This window comes from Miscanthus floridulus, chromosome 11 (assembly GCF_019320115.1).
Source record: "Miscanthus floridulus cultivar M001 chromosome 11, ASM1932011v1, whole genome shotgun sequence".
Lineage (NCBI taxonomy): Eukaryota > Viridiplantae > Streptophyta > Magnoliopsida > Poales > Poaceae > Miscanthus > Miscanthus floridulus.
The window spans coordinates 100,077,433-100,095,285 of NC_089590.1; the positions used below are offsets into that span (position 1 = coordinate 100,077,433).

At 45.5% G+C, this 17,853-nt stretch overlaps 2 protein-coding genes and 2 pseudogenes across 6 annotated transcripts; 3 read left to right on the top strand and 1 right to left on the bottom strand.

Moving 5' to 3' along the window:
• Positions 1-1,042: 1,042 nt before the first annotated feature.
• Positions 1,043-2,801, bottom strand: LOC136494221 (uncharacterized). The gene is made up of 3 exons (XM_066490389.1): positions 2,489-2,801; positions 2,175-2,377; positions 1,043-1,481 (listed from the first exon to the last, which is right to left on the bottom strand). The coding sequence occupies exons 1-3, from the start codon at positions 2,576-2,578 to the stop codon at positions 1,223-1,225; spliced, it is 552 nt and encodes a 183-aa protein (XP_066346486.1). The 5' UTR covers positions 2,579-2,801; the 3' UTR covers positions 1,043-1,222.
• A 2,142-nt stretch (positions 2,802-4,943) lies between these two features.
• On the top strand, positions 4,944-10,031 carry LOC136494222 (uncharacterized). Of its 5 annotated transcripts, none has more exons than XM_066490394.1 (12): positions 4,944-5,059; positions 5,813-5,887; positions 5,992-6,153; positions 6,255-6,455; positions 7,075-7,152; positions 7,519-7,841; positions 7,932-8,042; positions 8,135-8,625; positions 8,716-8,884; positions 9,155-9,394; positions 9,483-9,617; positions 9,726-10,031. In XM_066490394.1, exons 3-12 carry the CDS (start codon positions 6,033-6,035, stop codon positions 9,864-9,866), a joined length of 2,010 nt encoding a protein of 669 aa, XP_066346491.1. In that variant the 5' UTR covers positions 4,944-5,059; positions 5,813-5,887; positions 5,992-6,032; the 3' UTR covers positions 9,867-10,031. The 5 variants fall into 5 exon arrangements, with proteins under 5 accessions (XP_066346491.1, XP_066346487.1, XP_066346488.1 ...); XM_066490390.1 differs by having other exon boundaries at positions 4,953-5,109; positions 5,976-6,153; XM_066490391.1 differs by having other exon boundaries at positions 4,953-5,109; positions 5,976-6,153; positions 7,528-7,841.
• Positions 10,032-15,205: 5,174 nt separating this feature from the next.
• On the top strand, positions 15,206-16,652 carry LOC136490876 (protein ALP1-like; annotated as a pseudogene).
• Positions 16,653-16,795: 143 nt separating this feature from the next.
• Positions 16,796-17,794, top strand: LOC136490877 (uncharacterized; annotated as a pseudogene).
• The last annotated feature ends 59 nt before the right edge of the window (positions 17,795-17,853 follow it).

Genomic DNA, 17,853 nt, shown 5'->3' on the forward strand with positions numbered 1-17,853 from the left:
GAGCGGTGCATGCGATGAAGAGGAGCGGGCGCATGTGATGGAGAGGAGCGGGGGCGGCTGGGAGGAAGAGAAATGCATTCGTTCATTTTTCTTTAGACGAGCCATGAGGGCTCCATAGGCTCAGGGAGGTGCGTCTGGACGGACGGACGTCCTCACCATATTATTATTGTAGCCTAAATGTGAAATTTTCAGGACCCATGGCCCATAGTACCTGGTATTAATTTAATTAATTAATTAAAGAATCCACATCAGCCACATCAGCTTGTTTATATGTAGGGCTCTTATTTGGATTCTTTAATGTCTGATGATTTCTTGTGAATGTACAACACAAAAAAATTAGGGCTCATTTAAATCCAGGTTGTAAAGTTTTGTAATATCATATCGGGTGTCACGTGAAGGTGTTACATGGGATGTTCGGATACTAATAAAAAAACAAATTACAGAATCCGTCAATAATCCGCGAGACGAATTTATTAAGTCTAATTCACCCGTCATTAGCACATGTGTACTGTAGCACCACGTTGTCAAATCATAGACTTAAAAGATTCATCTCGCAAATTAGTCGTAAACTGTACAATTAATTATTTTTTAGCATATATTTAATACTATATATATGTGTCAAACATTTGATGGGACATAGAGCTTTCCGAGGAACTAAAGAAGGCCTTAACTCACTCTGGGCCGCGTTTAGTTCTTCGTAATCTGCGCCGACCGATTTACTGTAGCTACGCTGTAGCTCATAGTAGCGTTTTATTTTTATTTGGTAATAATAGTCCTATCGTTGACTAATTAGGCTCAAAACAATCGTCTCGCAAAGTACAACCAAACTGTGCAATTAGTTTTTGATTTCGTCAACATTTAGTACTTCATACATGTACCACAAGTTTGATGTGACGGGGAATTTTTTTTTTTCATAGTGTCAAAGTTGGAAATTTAGTGGAACTAAACATGGTCCTACGCTGAATGCTGATGACTAATGTACTATGTTGTGTTCCTGACAGAATTACAGAGGACGAATTCACAGCTACCAGCACGCAGCAGCTCAGAGTACTATCACACGCTTTTCAGTCCAGTCAAGGTCCCGTGGAATGCAAGGAACGAGCGAGCACAGGTACAAGCAAGCACTCAAGCACGGCTCCACAACGGAACAGGCGCGGCTGCCTGCAGCCCTGCACCGCCGATCACCGCGATCACGACCGCAGCCGCAAAAGTAATCGCAGGATCACATGCGGGTCATGCCGATGCCGCCGACGATGGGCGGGGGCACGTCGGCGGCGTCGCGCGCCCTGGCGTAGAAGAGGTAGTGCAGCTCGGTGAAGAGCGCGGTGAGGAAGGTGAAGGCGGCGCCGGCGGCGAAGACGCCCTTCCGCAGCATGGCGCACCGGGGCGGGTCCTTGCTGAACAGCGAGGTGTACTTGGTGTGGTAGGCGTTCCGGACCGACCCCGCCAGCAGGCACAGCTCCGCGATCACGAACGTCACCCTGCACTCGATCACAAACAGAGACAGAGACAGAGACAGAGGAGCACATTCAGAAGGTCAATCGTTCGAGCCTGTCTGTCAACTACAACACTTCAACTAGTCTGTTCTGCTTCTGCTACTGGTACAGAACTGTGTGTGTTCTTCCGTGGTTCAATCAGTTTCTGGGGTGGGATGTCAGGGCTAACAATTAGTTTAGCCCTCATGCTAAACAAGCTAAAGGGTGCTAATTTTCACCCTCCTGCTGAAAAGCAATTTATTTGCAGTCTCCCCGCGCTTGTGTTCAGTGGCTAAGTCTGAATAGCTAAGCCTAATCTCGCTCTTGTCATTCTGGTCCATCTTTTGCTAAGATTTGAGCACAGGACAGCCGTGGTTGGCTTGACAGGTGATCTTGATGAACTGACTTGCAGGAGTACACAACACAGCACAACCTAGAGGGCCAGGTAGTCCGTATCAATCTACTCTACACCAGACTGCAAGCTGGAAGCTCACACAGGTGATTAGGTGAACTGCCAGAGTGACGAGCTGAGATCAGCTAGCTGGCCGTGTACGACCGCAAGAACCCAGATTCCAGAGGGGGCTAATTGCACAGCGATCGTGATCGATGTATTATTTCGGGTGCTGGTGATCTGATTAAACCAAAGCGCATGCAGCGGTAAAGAAATTGGATTAGTTAGCTGATGAGGAGGGATGTTACCAGCAGACGATGAAGCAGATGCCGGACCATGCCCGGCGGCGGCCCGGCGAGAGCGCGCGGCCGCAGCAGAAGCAGCGGGTGGCGACCATGGCCACGGCCTGCGCGGCCAGCAGCAGCAGCAGCGCGCTGACGCCGTACGCCGTGGACGCGTCGGAGCTGTACACGCAGTAGGCCCGCCCGGCCGAGTCCACGTTCACGTAGGCCTGCGCGTTCGTGCGTGCACGATCCATCGGGTCGCGAATCGAATGAATCGAAAGAAACAAGGCAGCAGGTTATATATCAAGCGAGCGAATAGAGCTGAGCTGCTCACGTACGTAGCTCCGGCGGCGCTCGGCGCCGATGGCGAGCACGAAGGCGAGGACGTCCAGGACGAGCACGACGGCGATGACGATGATGGACGCCATGATCTCGCCGGACCGGCCGATCGAGCTAGCTAGCTAGCTTCAGGAGGATTTAGCTATTTCTCGCCGCCGGAGACTGGCCGGGCTCACTCGCTTTCCTTTTCCACCGTCGTCGGCACAGAGACAAAGGTACTAAAGAGAGGATGGGATGGGATTAGGCCGAACAACAGGCGATGGATGGAAACTGGAAAGCAGCGGGTTAGCTTAGCGAGGTGGTGGATGGTGGTGCGGCGAAGGCGATGCGGCTCTGACGTTGACGCGCTAGCTAGCCAGCTGCCCAGCTTGCTTAGTGCTGCCTGCCGTGCTGGGTGTCCGCTCGCGACTCAGCTGCCCAGCTTGACGTTGACGTTGACGTTGACGCCGCGGTCCTGCCGTGATTAGCCCCCGGCCCGCGCGCCCAGATTCTCCTCTGGTTTCTCGCATGATTGATCTGATCGATCGGGCATTCGGGCTGGAGGCTGGGAGTTGGAGAACGTGCCGAGGAGGCTGGAGCCTGGACGTTGGAACGTGCCGACGCGGCGAGGTCGCCGGTGCCACCGGGGGTGGGGATCACACGTTGTTGCCGCATGGTACTGTGCTATTCCTCCGGTCTCGGCAAAAAAAATTATATAACTCTAGAATAGCGCTAAGCCAAAAAATGTAAATAAATTTATAAAAAAGATACTAATATTTATTCAATTTAACTAGATAAACAGTATCAGATTCGCCAATAAAATAAATATGTGCTCTTAGTTTACCTTACCAGTTTCGAATCATGCATCCTAATATTGCTTTTTGATAAATCAAGTCCAATTTATGACAGGTTATTAATTTTGGCTGCATGTACAGTTACATTCTTTTGGAACGGAACGGAGGTAACAGCAGTAATCTTCCTTCTAGGCGAAGAATTTGTTTGCCAAAGTTGAGTTGTGTGGCAGGCGCCTGCTTTCCGCTCCGTTGTCACGCGTGGCGTGGCCAAGTGCTCGCACCTTTTCTTTTCTTTTTGCCTCGGCCTGCTAGTGTGCGCTTTGCGACTTCGCGCGTCGCGCGACGGCCTCCGTCAGCAGGTCGTCAGGTCACCGGGGAAACGTACGTGTCCATCAAAAAAGATGAGGCCATGGATCGATGGTGACGACGAGCTTGCGTTTGCTTGCAACGCGTGCAAAACGCACTTGATTGACGGCAGGGTGGGGGAAATGGACGAAAGGGACAGAAGAGCGTCCGGACAGCTGACCGCAGCCACACCGCGCGTAGCCGGATGCCGGATGCTCGCTCCTGTGGCCTTATTCGCTTTTGCTGAAAAGTCAGACCAAAAAATATTGATCGTATCTTTTTTATCTCTCTAGGTTGACTGACACTTCTGCACTTGGGTCATCGCCAGTCCGAGTCTCGATCGCGCGCTTATTGGATTGTTTCGTTGCTAACCAGTTGGATTTTCCTCGCGAAAAAGTAACGTATTGGATTTTTTAATGTTTCTTTGAAATATCCATGTTATTTTGTTTCGATAACGTATTGGATTGTTCGGGCACATTTTTAGATGTTCCCTAATGTTTTTGGGTGTTTCAGTGATAAAAGTATATTTTTTTTCTAAGAAGCACAATGCATATAGTATTCTATGTTATAAATTGTCGGTTGTTTATATAAAAAAAAAAGTAGTAGAGAGTCATAAATTTAAGCAGCACATGCTTCATCCCTCCGTTCATGGATATAACATTTTTTATGTTTTCTAAGAACAAATTAGCAAGATCGACAACGCAAATAGCACGGCTAGACCCGTTATTGTTATTAAAAAAAAAGTTAGGATGCAATTTTCTTTTTTCCTTTCGCTCGGCAAAGAATTTAGATATCAAGCTCTTCTTTTATTTTCGAAAACTCTACAACGTGAACATAATTTTATTATCATTGAATTTATATAATGAACTAGACCAAGCAAGTTTTATAAAACTTGTTAGCCGCCACAAAGAGATAGGTGAACCATGCCTGACATGTGTTCGCTGCAAGCGAGGTTGCCCTAATGTATCTCTGCATCTTGCATCCTGCCCTCCATTTGTTAATTAAGTTATTTGCATGTACCCTTTATTTAGATATTTTGATGTCTAATCCAAACATAAAACTGGATGTCATTTTTCATTTTAAATTTAGTTAATTTTTAGTTGTGTTTGTCATAAATTATTTAGGTAACTGGTTTACATTATTATTGAGTTTTTTTATTGTACCTCCACATATATAGCAAAAAAATACTCAAAGAATTAAATATAAAAAATAACCACAAAGATTACATATAATTTAAAAAAAAGAGAAGAACGAAAAAAGAAGAAGAAAACGAGCTGATTATTTCCCTGGAGTTGGGCTGTTCATATCCGTAGGCCCGTTACTTGGCCTATACGGGCTGGCCCATTAGCTTCCTCATCGTTTACTCTCCAGCTTCTTTCCTTGCAGTGGGCGACGGGGCGAGCGGCGACGCCCTCTTCGTCGGGTCCTTCGCCGGCGACGAGCACCCACCTGGTACGCCCTTCCCTGCCAGCCGTACGAAACCGAGCACTCCAAACTCTAAGGTAAGCTATTCTATCCGGATCTGATCCAGCATGTATTATTATTATACACATTGACTTCGATTCTTTGAAAAACTTGTCCTCTACTTGTACTGGATCCACCCCTGTATGTAATGTGGAGGGAAGCTTGCAGCTTCTGTCTATTTTGATTCACAATGTCAAGTGCACCACTGGGCGTATGTTATGGAGTTCGAGGAATCGGGGTTAGTCACGAATCTGCGATTTGTGCTCAATTTGATTAGGGCTGCAGTATGCAATCGAACACATGAATTATGGTTAGCGACGAATATGAGATTTGTGATCTAGATTTTTTGCTTTAGTTTGCAATCGAACATATTTACTGCAGTCTGTATGCTCTGGGGGTGTTTTGGTACCTGGGACGGGAGTTCTGATGCTGGCTAGGTGTGTCCCTCTGCTCGTTTCTTCCCTCATCGGCTTCATACTCTTATTGGATAGTGCCCACCGCCCACTCTAAGTGTCCTTAGTGGATGCTACGTTTGGTCTGAGAGATTGACAGGCTGTGTATCATCTGATCAATTTTCCTTTTCTATGTAATATATATAATGCTGATTTAGCTTTGGAGGGAACTGTCAGTCTACTGATGATCTGTTTCCAACCATCAATTTTTGTTGCACATTTAGCAACTATGGTAGGGTTTTTGTTTCATGCTTTTTCCTCAAGGCTCATGATTGATTGATATGAACAGATAATCTGGAAGATACATGTGCCAGATGTGTCAATCACAGAGATAGTAAAGCTGGCAAACTGGGCGTAAGAGATGGTAAGTTATTAGTTTTCACTTGCTAAATCAACATGGTGGATCCAAGTTTTTCTCGAACCACAAGAACTATTCACTAACTACTCTTTAGTTTGTTCCTGTGCTAGATAACAGATCTGGTTTTGAGGAGCCCTTTAAAATTTCTGGGATGTGGCAATGCTCCATTTGCATGCATGTAAATACTACAGATAATTTATCTTGTGAGCTATGTGGTGTACTTCGTTATCTCTCACTGTATTTCAATAATATCAGTGAAGCCGAAGATGGAGGTATATAGCAATTGTTTTATATTATATTCTACTACAGTGATGCAATATAATTAATTCTGTCTAGCATCTTAATTTAGTTACTTCTCCCTCCTGAAATCTAGCTAAATGCAGACACAAGTATTCTGGAGTATCCGTACTCGCAAGATCTCTTTTTACACCATCTAGTACAGAGTCAAAGGCTATTGTTCTCTCTGATGGTTTTGAAGACAGTAGAAATACAACAGGCACAGGGAATAAGCAAGCTACCATGGATGCTCTACATAAGACATACATGACTCGCAAAAAGTGCCACATTAACATAGGTATGCTACATAGTAAATTGAGGTGTTCTTTACTTTGTCTGATTTTTTGTTGAACGACATAATCCAAACTCTTATTGCTCTAAGTGTACTATCCTATTTTAGTTATTAGCATTAATAAGATATTTGTTTAGCTAACTGTACAGAGTCACTGTATGCACTAGCAGTAGAAGACTTTGTTGAGTAAAGCCAATATGGTAGTAACTATGTCAATCAACTTGCAGATTTATGTTCTGGTAATAATAACCTTAAGCCAGCTCTCGGGAAATTGGGAGCATGCGAGTGGTCTCTCTGACTAATGGGTCTTAGAATTTTATTATGAGGGTTTGGATATTTGAATTATCATAACTACATTTCTATACAGAAATTTGCAAGATGAGCTTATAATATGTCAGCTCATGGAATGTGCTTTATCTAGGCCTAACTCGTGTTCTGTTCCCTTGTAATTTGGATAAATCTCTTTTTTTTTGGGGGGTGGGGGGATATATTGTAGTTTTGTAGGGTGTGGTCAGGCACTCCTCTTACCTTTTCTTACTGCCCACTTGATATTTTGTTTCATTTGCTTATTTATTTTCACAGTAAAATGAACTGGAACGTGACTGCATTATGTTGATATTGACAGTGCCTTTCAAGTTTGATACACCATCTCCAGATGACATGGTCATTACAGGCTTAAAATCATCCAGAAACTTTAGAAAAGGTACTCTTTGCAATGCTCGCCCCCTCTATTTACAGTTGAACATCAGACTACTTCAAATGCATGTAACATTTTATGTGTGGATCCTTTCTTTGTCAATTTTTTTCATTATTTTGTGAAGCCATATCAATTTCTTCCAAATTAACCCGAATTTGATAAATTTCATGTTTATATTGGAGAATGATTCTGATCAAACAGAAGACAAAATTTGTCTTTATGATTATGAACCATGGACAAATCTTGTGGCTCTTTGTTTTTTGATCCCTTGAGAAATTGCTCAAATGGTGCTAATGAATGTTATGTTTGAGCTTCCAGTTTTTGGTTATGTATATCTTTCTATAGTTCCATATTGACTTAAATGTATACCAGTTGACACAGAGGTTCTAGTTAAAGATTCTATTGACGTGACCAGAAAGGAGATGATGGATAATGATGTTCTTCTAACTGAAAACAGTGCAAGTATGGACCCAAGTGCATCAGTACAATTGGATGAAGTTGGTGGGACTAGTAGCAATGTTCTTTCGAGTAGTCAAAATATAACTCTTAAGCTACAGCATTTGAGTTTGGAGAGCAAACCGAAGAACAGTAAACCCAATATTAAGAAAGCAGCTTCTGTTTCACACTACAAGCCAGAACCATGGATGCTCCAGAGTGAAGATCAAGAAATCCGTAAACAGCTAAGTCTTGGCATTGTAAGCAACAATTGCATATATCTTTTTTCATTTGTCTACATGTAGATAATGGATTTGTTCTGCTCAAGTTTGACCGAAACGATTTGCTAGGTTGGTCATGTCGATTCTGGGAAATCAACTTTATGTGGTCGATTACGACATGCTCTGGGATTGATTTCAAAAAAACAAATGCATAAATATGAGAAAGAAGCTAAAGAAAAGGTCAGTTCTGTTATTCAGATTGCTAGCACATCTCAGCCTGTACTTCTATGCATCTCTAGCTGTTTATATTTTTGTGATACTTGTTCTGACAGGGGAAAGGGTTGTTTGCATATGCTTGGGCTATGGATGAGAGCAGTGATGAGAGGGAGCGTGGCATTACAATGACTGTGGCTGTAGCATATTTTAATAGCGAAAAATACCGTGTGGTTTTGCTTGATTCCCCTGGTCACAAGGATTTTGTTCCTAATATGATATCTGGTGCTACACAAGCTGATGCCGCCATCCTAGTTGTTGATGCATCTATAGGCTCATTTGAAGCTGGCATGGGTGTTAATGGAATTGGTCAAACAAAGGAACACTCACAACTTATTAGGAGCTTTGGTGTTGAGAACTTGATAGTTGCTGTTAATAAGATGGATGTGGTGGAATATTCGAAGGAGCGGTTCCAGTCCATTAAATCGCAACTTGGTACCTTTCTTCGGTCATGTGGGTACAAAGACTCTTCAGTCACCTGGGTTCCTTTGAGTGCAATGGCAAACGAAAATTTAGTCACAGCTTCTTCAGATTCTCGTCTTCTATCATGGTAAGATAGTTCTAATATGGCCCTCTATGCACATCACTTTTTCCCCCAGACTTGGCTGTTGATCATCAATTTATTGATGCCTGATGTCAGGTACAATGGAGATTGTCTGCTGAAAGCCATTGACTCATTATCTCCTCCTCATCGTGACGTTTCAAGGCCACTATGCCTTCCAATATGTGATGTTATTGCATCTCACACGCTGGGTCAGGTGGCTGTTTGTGGTAAAATAGAGTCTGGAGGGATCCGAACTGGCTCTAAGGTACCATTCTGATGTTATGTTTGGCAACGTATGAAGTGTTGATTTGTATAGTTGCCTCTTGTTGCGCAGAAGATTTGCTTACGATCGTGCATCACACTACAGAGTAGCTATCAGTTTGGTCGCTTTCCTGTCATGTCTAATTACCTGCTAAACAACATATTTTCTTTATATGTTTGCATGGCCAAGCTAGCTATAATATCTGCATTGTTCTTGTTTTATATTTACAAGCTGCTGAAGATGTTATTTTGATGATGAATATTCTGCTATCAGGTTCTTGTCATGCCTTCTGGAGATATAGCTACAGTAAGAACCATTGAGCGGGATTCCTCTACTTGCAGCTTGGCTAGAGCCGGGGACAATGTTGCCATTGGTTTGCATGGTATCGACCCTGGTCACATTGTGTCAGGTGGAGTTCTTTGCCATCCAGATTTCGCTGTGTGCATCGCTTCTCACTTGGAGCTGAAAATTCTGGTTCTAGAAATCACCATGCCAATACTGGTTGGCCTTCAGGTTAGTGGAACAGCAAAATGAATAGCATGTGAAGGATAATAAGTGTGATACGATCTTCTCATCTGTTGTTTCCATCAAAATATTCTAGTTTGAGCTGCACATACATCACGCCAGGGTGTCTGCGAGGTTGGTTAAAATACTGTCGTCGTCGGACCAGAAGACTGGCAAGGCCTTAAAGAAAATGCCACGTTTGCTCACCGCGAGGCAGACCGCCGTGGTTGAAGTAAGATGAAGTCACATGAAATCTAGCGTACAAGTATTCACTATTCAATTCGAGGATTTTATTCTCTAATATAATCGTTGGCAATGTTTATTTATTCTCTGCCTTCAGGTGAAGCTGGACAAAGAAGTGTGTGTGGAGGAATTCTCGACGCTGAAGGCCCTTGGGCGGGTGTTCCTGCGATCTCAGGGTAACACTGTTGCGGTGGGCATTGTGACTCGAATTCTGGATCAGGCTTGTGACCTCGCCTAACCAGACATCTCACGTACACGGTGTGTTATGTTGTTGAGCTTGTCAGTAGATGTGTATATATGTGACTTCAGACTCGTACAGTAGTACCTGTCATGGGTCATTTTAAACCACGCTGAGCCATGGTGATCACCTTTTGATCCTTTTCCTAATTCGATTTATCATTTATCATAATCACATCCTCACTCAGCTTGTTCAGCTCCCCGAGCGGTACTCTTGTGCGCTGAAGTGCTGGCCGGCAGCAGCCCAGGCAGACAGACATAGCTTGAGTTGAGTGGAGGATAGCAGGCCGCCTTGCCTGCCTGCCTGCCTGCCTCCTCGTACGCGGCTAGCTGCATTTCCCCCGTAGACCGCCGCGCCACTCGCCTTGCTGGTCGCGTGATGAATCGTCGCCCCGCGGCCCGCGCGCGGAGAAATTATGAACGTCACGCGCGGGGAGGCAGCAGGGGCAGGTGAGGCGCCCGCGCGGACCGGGAGGGTCAGGAGAGGGAGGGACCGTGCGCGCCCGGTGCGGCTGCCAATTCGCCTTTCGGCGCCCAACGAACCCTCCCGCACGTCGTCGGCCCGTTTCCCTTGTAAAACACCGCCAAATCAGGCGCCGGCTGGGCGGGATTTCTGTCCGGAGCACACGAGTTCCGTCCACCGCAGCGCGTACGTGTGAGCACCCATCGTTCCGGCAAAAGCAAAAAGCAAAGCAAGCGGCGAGCGAGCGGTTGGTAGGCCGCGCGGAGGCCGGATGGGAGGGGAGGATCCGCCCGGTGCACAGGACGGTCAAAGGCGACGCGAAGAGTTTCTTCTCCCTTGGCCGCTCACGCGACCGCAACCGGGGCCTGCTGGTGGTGCGTCAATTCAAGGAATCCGAGGCGCCGCGACCGGGGCTCGTCTGGCCTCTGGTCGCTTGCTTGTTCCTGTACGCCCGGGCCGGCCGTTCGCTTGTTGCAATCCGTCCCTGCGTCCGTCGCTACCACCGCGCGCGCTACTCATATTTTCCCATCCAATCCAAAGGGCGCACCCACACACACTGACACACATGCGTGCTACTGCTACTGCTCCATCGACCCGACCGGACCGGACCTCACCATGTTCGCTTGGAGGGACCGCGCGCGCCCGGTGCGGCTGCCAAGTCGCCTTTCGGCGCCCAACGAACCCTCCCGCGCGTCGTCGGCCCGTTTCCCTTGTAAAACACCGCCAAATCAAGCGCCGGCTGAGCGGGATTTCTGTCCGGAGCACACGAGTTCCGTCCACCGCAGCGCGTACGTGCGAGCACCCATCGTTCCGGCAAAAGCAAAGCAAAGCAAGCGGCGAGCGAGCGGTTGGTAGGCCGGAGGGGAGGGGAGGATCCGCCCGGTGCACAGGACGGTCAAAGGCGACGTGCAGCCATGCTTATCCGTCATGATACCGTATTTTTCTCTCACAATAAAATAGCATCAGTTGTCTTATAAGCCACCGAAAGATCAAGCGAACAGGCGCTCGGGTCGTCCGTCGTCCAACACGCCACGCACACGGTGAAGTGCAGATGTGCAATGCGCTGCTGTAATTGTAATAATATTGTGAGACTCCAGGCCAGGCCACACCACACGTCCACGCCGCAGAGCGCAGAAGCGTACGGCAGGCACCGCGGCTGGGGGCTGGGGTCGGCATGTGTTGAGTGAGCTGTGATTTCTGCCGGATTAGCCTAACGGTAGCCTTGGCCAGCGACTCGTTTCGCAGAGTCTTGTCTTGGCCTCTTGGCATCCATGTTTCGTTTGGTGGAACGGAAGCAGAAGCTCATCCACATCACATGGGAGTTGAATTGGGATGGATGGGATCGAGCGCGGCCCGCGCAGCATGCACAATCATCGGCCACCGCCGCCGCCGCCGGGCTGCCAGCCATGTGGGTGGCGCCTGCCTGCCTGCCTGCGTGCATTATGCAGCTGTTAAAAGGGTGAGGCCTGAGGGGCATGCAACACGCATCATTCGTCCTGACGCTGACGGGCCCCTTCGTCTCGTCCCCTGGCCCCTGCAGCTGCGAATCCGCAATGATCCGCCCTCCCGGCAGCCGGGACGACGGCGTCCTCTCCGTCTCCCCGCTGCGTCCCTTCAATTTGCTGCTATTTTACTTGCAGCCCAGTACAGGCGTACTCCGTACAGCAGCCCATCTTCGCCTGCTTGTTTCGCGCAAGCTGCTCGTGTACCATGTCATGTCCCGGTTAGTAGAAAGTTTCTCGTTTTCGAGCTCGGGACGGCTGCTGGCTGCTGGCTGCTGCAGCGGCAGCGGCAGGTTCGTTCGCTGAGGTCGTTGTACTTGCCGGTCGCTTTTCTGCGTCACCACAGCTCAGCTGGCTGCCCGCCATTTTTCGATATCCAGCGAACGGACAGCCTGCTCCGGAGGCCGTATCGTATCGTGGATTATTTACTGCTGGCTGGTTTGGTGTGAGAGAAAAATACGATTCCTGGCTGGAAATTTACGATCGTTTACGAGCAAGCGAACAGACTGGGAATGCTTGCCAAAACGACGCTTGAAAAGTAGCGCCCTCATCGCTTGTATTATAAGGCCACCGAATCGGCGCCGCCGGATTTTCTGGCGCTACTGTACAATAGCGTTTTATTTTTATTTGGTAATAATTGTCCAATCGTTGATTAATTAGGCTCAAAACGTTCGTCTCGTAAAGTATAACCAAACTGTGCAATTAGTTTTTGATTTCGTCAACATTTAGTACTCTATGCATGTACCGTAAATTTGATGTAACGGAAAATCTTCTTTTTGCATAGTGCCAAATTCAGGAATCGAAGGAACGTGGCCTAAACTTTTTTCGATCTCCAGCGAACGGAATGCTTGCCAAAACGACGCTTGAAAAGTAGCGCCCTCGGTCTGGTTTAGATTGAGGTTAGGAATTAGTATTTGGTATTGTAGCATTTTTGTTTGTATTTGACAATTATTGTTCAATCATGGTCTAACTAGACTTAAAAAATTTGTCTCATAATTTACAATTAAACTATATAATTAGTTATTTTTTATCTACATTTAATACTCTATACATATGTCCAAAGATTTAATGTGATGAAAAAAATTGAAAAAACTTGCAATCTCAACCAGGCCTCATCGCTTGAAAAGTGAACAGGACATATGTCAGCGACTCCGCGCAGTCGGTCTGTGAAAGCGCCTAGGCCACCGAACGTCGTATCGTATCAGGCTCACACATGCAGACATCGAATTAAATAGACCCGTGTCCGTGTGCACCTATACAGCACGTTGCACAAGTAAGGTCGGGTTTAGTTGCTAAAAATTTTCACGCTAAATTATTTCATCGAATCTTACGGTATATACATAGAATATTAAATATAGATGAAAAAAATTAATTGCACAGTTTGGTTGGAAATCGCGAGACGAATATTTTAAGACTAATTAGCCTATGATTAGTCATAAGTGCTACAGTATCTAACATGCGCTAATGATGGATTAATTAGGCTTAATAAATTCGTCTCGCAGTTTTCAGGCGAGCTATCTAATTTTTTTTATTAGTATCCGAAAATCCCTTCCGACATCCCTGAAACATCCAATGTGACATCCAAAAATTTTCATTTCGCGAACTAAACACAGCCTAAGAATTCAGCAAGCAAGGTTAGTTAATGAATTTCATCTCTTTGGGCATGTCATCAATGGACGAATAGATAATTTAACAGCGAAAATTTCGAAACCTTTTAGTGCTGCACATGCAACTCGCACTGCTACTATTACATCACCATCAAATTAGAGCATGTTTAGTTCGCGAATTTTAAGAATTTGGCTACCGTTGCACTTTCATTTTTATTTGGCAATTAATGTTCAATCATGGACTAATTAGGCTCAAAACGTTCGTCTCATAATTTCCAACCAAACTGTACAATTAATTTTTTTCATCTACATTTAATGCTCCATGCACATATCACAAGATTCGATGTGATTGCTATTGTAGTACTTTTTAGGAAATTTTTTGGAACTAAACAAGCACTTAATGCATGCAATGTGTAAAAACTAACCGAGGTAAGCAAGTCCTGGACTGCTGAGATTCTACCTGTACCTCTACTCCATTCCTAGGCATTTGTGTGTGGGCACGGACACACAGTGCGGCATAGCACGTGTGAATTCGGCGCGGGGGTGCAGCGGAAAAAGGAGGGGTGGTTAGGTTGGCAAAATATTCAGTGCAAACCATATTTTTGGTGTAATCGTGAAAATCCTTTGTGAGATCATACTTAGCAACTTTTAAAAATTTTGAAACTATGCATACAAATAGTGCATCTGCAACCTCTAGTATATATGCAAATGAAATTTGTTATTTTCATATGAATTTTTGCAAAACGAATTTGAATATCAGATTTTGTGACAATGCACATATACGGATACACTATTGGTGCCCATAGTTTTAAATTTTTTGAAAACTCTTAAGTATGGTTTAATTGAGGTTTTTATGGATTGCACCAAAGATGTGATATTTTGCCGGTTAGGTTTGCCGTTGCCGGTTCCCCCCCTCGCCCCCGCGTGCGATGCGATCGCATCTACGTCTGTTTGGTTGGAGTGCTGGAGCCAACCCGAATGGGTTCGACCCATTTTCTGGTTGTTTGGATGGAGGTTTGGGATGGGTTGGGTTCGACCCCAGGAGAATATTCCTCCAATATGCGGGTTCGGTTGCTCTGGCGAAATCTGGCGGACGGAGCCGCTCCGCTTGGGTTGAGAAATTCACGTGCGCTGCAGTAACCCCAAACCTTATCCCTTCACCTCCCCTCCACTCGACCGCTCCATCAGACCGCCGCCGCCAAGCGCCGAGCCCCGCATCTCTGCTAGGGTCGCGCAACGCCGGCCTCGCCCAGCGCCGGCCTCGCCTGGTCAGGCGCGCCGGCCCTGCCTGGTCCGCCGCACCCGAGGAGCCGCCCCGCCCGCCTCCAGGTCCGCCCGAGGAGCCGCCCGCCCGCCGGCCTCTGCCCCGGACCGGCGCCGCCCTCTGCCTTGGACCGGCTCCACATCTCCGCCAGGGTCGCACCGCCCTTTGCGTCGCCCCGCCATCTGCCCCGGACTGACGCCAGGTCGGCCCTCTGCCCCGGATCCCTGCAGGTGAGTACTGGTTTAGTCTTGTTTTGTTGTTACTTTTTCATAGCGATTTCATAGCGACTTCATTGATGCGATTGATGAAATGCCGAGACGTACAACGCCTAGATCGTTAGGAGCACCCTTTTCCTATGAATAGAAACAAACTATGGATGGTCTTTCAGTAGTATATTGTGCTCAGACTTAAATTGTAAGTAACTTTGAACCAAACTACATGAATTTTAAGACCATGTTACCTCTTATATGGAATTGGATGGGGTCTGCTTCTGAATATTTGCTTTTTACCTACCTGATCTATATTGATTGTGCTGCTGTGCTTGATTGTGCTGCTGTATGTAGATGAATAACAGGCTCAAGGCATTTGTTTTTGCTGCTGCTGCACATTGGTTGTTGTGTGTCATGGCAATTGTTGTTCGGTCTAGGAAAAGAAAACGAGTTGCAAGAAGGGAAGGGATTACTTATGCACCAATATATGAAAGGGATAGGAAGAGAATGGAATACCTCAATGACAAAATCTAGAAGGATGACACAACTTGTGTAAACATGCTGAGAATGAACAAAGCACGTTTCTTTAGGTTTTGTAAGTTGTTTAGAGATCGTGGTTTACTTGAAGATACCGTTCATATGTGTGTTGAGGAGCAAGTGGTAATGTTTTTGCATACTATGGGGCACAATGTTAGGAATAGAGTAATTGCAACCAATTTTGGTAGATCCGGAGAAACGGTCAGTCGTTATTTTAACAAAATACTTCATGCTATTGGTGAGCTACGAGATGATTATATTAGGCCCCCTTCATTGGACACTCCAGCTAAAATTGAAGGAGACCCAAGGTGGTATCCATACTTTAAGGTGTGAAGCTCAACCTTATGTCATATTCTAAGTTTATTTTTTGCCAAACCTAATTGACCTAATCTTGACTTCTTTGAACATCACGTAGGATTGTATAGGAGCACTTGATGGTACACATATAAGAGCCACTATTCCAAAGGAAATGCAGCATGCTTTTCGTGGTAGATACAAGCATTGTACTCAAAATATACTGGCAGCCGTAGATTTTGACCAAAAGTTCACCTATGTGTTGGCCGGATGGAAGGACACAGCACATGACGCACTAGTTTTACGTGATGCTTTAACACGTGAGGGTGGCCTTCGTGTGCCACAAGGTAATACAAGAACCTATGTCTTATCCATAAATTTGTTCATCAAGATTAATGGATCATTGAGATGTAACCTAACTATGCATCATATGTTAGGTAAATATTACCTAGTTGATGCTGGATATGGAGCCAAACCAGGATTTTTACCCCCTTTTCGGGGTGTACGATACCACTTGAATGAATGGGGGAGGAATCCGGTGCAAAATGAGAAGGAATTGTTCAACCGTAGGCACTGTTCATTGAGAATCATAGTAGAGCAAGCATTTGGAGCAGTAAAAAGGAGATTCAAAGTACTTGATGATGCCTCTCCTTTTTTTCCTTATGAAACTCAAGTTGATATTGTTGTTGCTTGCTGCATCATTCATAATTGGGTGATTGAAGATGGGAGTGATGAATTCAATATACCAAGTGACAACGATGAGGACACCCAACACACCACATATGCTGGGACAGCAAGTGAGAATGCCATTATGCTAGCTTTTAGGGAAGGCCTGGCTGCCCAAATGTGGGTAGATCGTCAAAGCCATAGAAACTAGTATCGGTCAATGTAATATGTGTTGTATTTTTTTTCTTGGACAATGTAATAATTGTATTTGAGGGCTGAAATTGTATTTGAGGAGATATTTCTACAGATATTTGATTGCCACGTTGTTTGCTACTTTGTTGGCATTATTATTTGAGGACATATATTGCATTGTTTATGTTGTAGGGGAATGGAAGCAGAGGGTAGTGCAGGGACTGGTGGACATGCTACTTGGACCTCAACTTGGTCAGCCTACATGCTCGAATACCTTGTCAATTTAGTGGTTAATGGCATCAAGACTTCATCCACCTTCAAGATGGTTCACTACAATGGGTGTGCAAAGGCTCTTCAAGAGAAATTTGGCATTGTGCGCAGTGGTGAGCAGGTTAAGAATCACCTTAAGACATGGCAAAAGAAGTTTCATAAAATATGTGACCTTCGTGGTTTGAGTGTTGCTGGTTGGGATGAAGATACCTTCACTATAACTCTTGATGATAAGCACTACAACAATCATATTAAGGTATTTGCTGAATTATTAGTTCTCACATATAATAATCTAATAATAGTTGCTGAATTATTAGTTGTCACATAATAGTAGTTGCTAAAATTGTACATATATTGCAGGATCACAAGTCAGATGCTGATTTTCTAAACAAGCCTATTCAACACTTTGAGGAGATGCACACAATATTTGGAAGTACCATGGCTACAGGCAAGTTTGCAAAGGACTCGGGTGTGCCTCTAGGTACACAGGAAGACAGTATAGATGACTGGGACAATGAGGTGCAGAGGATGGAGGTATAGAGTGATAGGAATGCAAATGAAGACAACAATGCGGTAACTTCATCGGCTACCAAGGCCACCAATCCTAAGAAGAGGGACAAGGGCAAGAAGAGGGCCATGACTGACCAAGATCCATTGGTTGCTGCAATTAAATGGGGAAGTACCAAGTTAGGCAAGGCGATAAAGGAAGCGGGGAAACCTGACAATGATGTGCCGGATGATTTGTATGACAACTTGATGGCTATGAGTGGTAGTTTTAATTCGACTCACTTATCCTTCTACCATTCCTACTTGGTCCAACATCCTCACATAGCTAGAGCTTTCAACTCCTTGCCTTTTGAACATAAATTCAATTGGGTTGCAAAGCACATTGCTGACAACTACCCTGGGCAGTAAGGGTAAGTTGTAGTCATGGGATGGTTCTTTTGTTAGTACCACATAGAACTTTATATTTGTGGTCTAAGT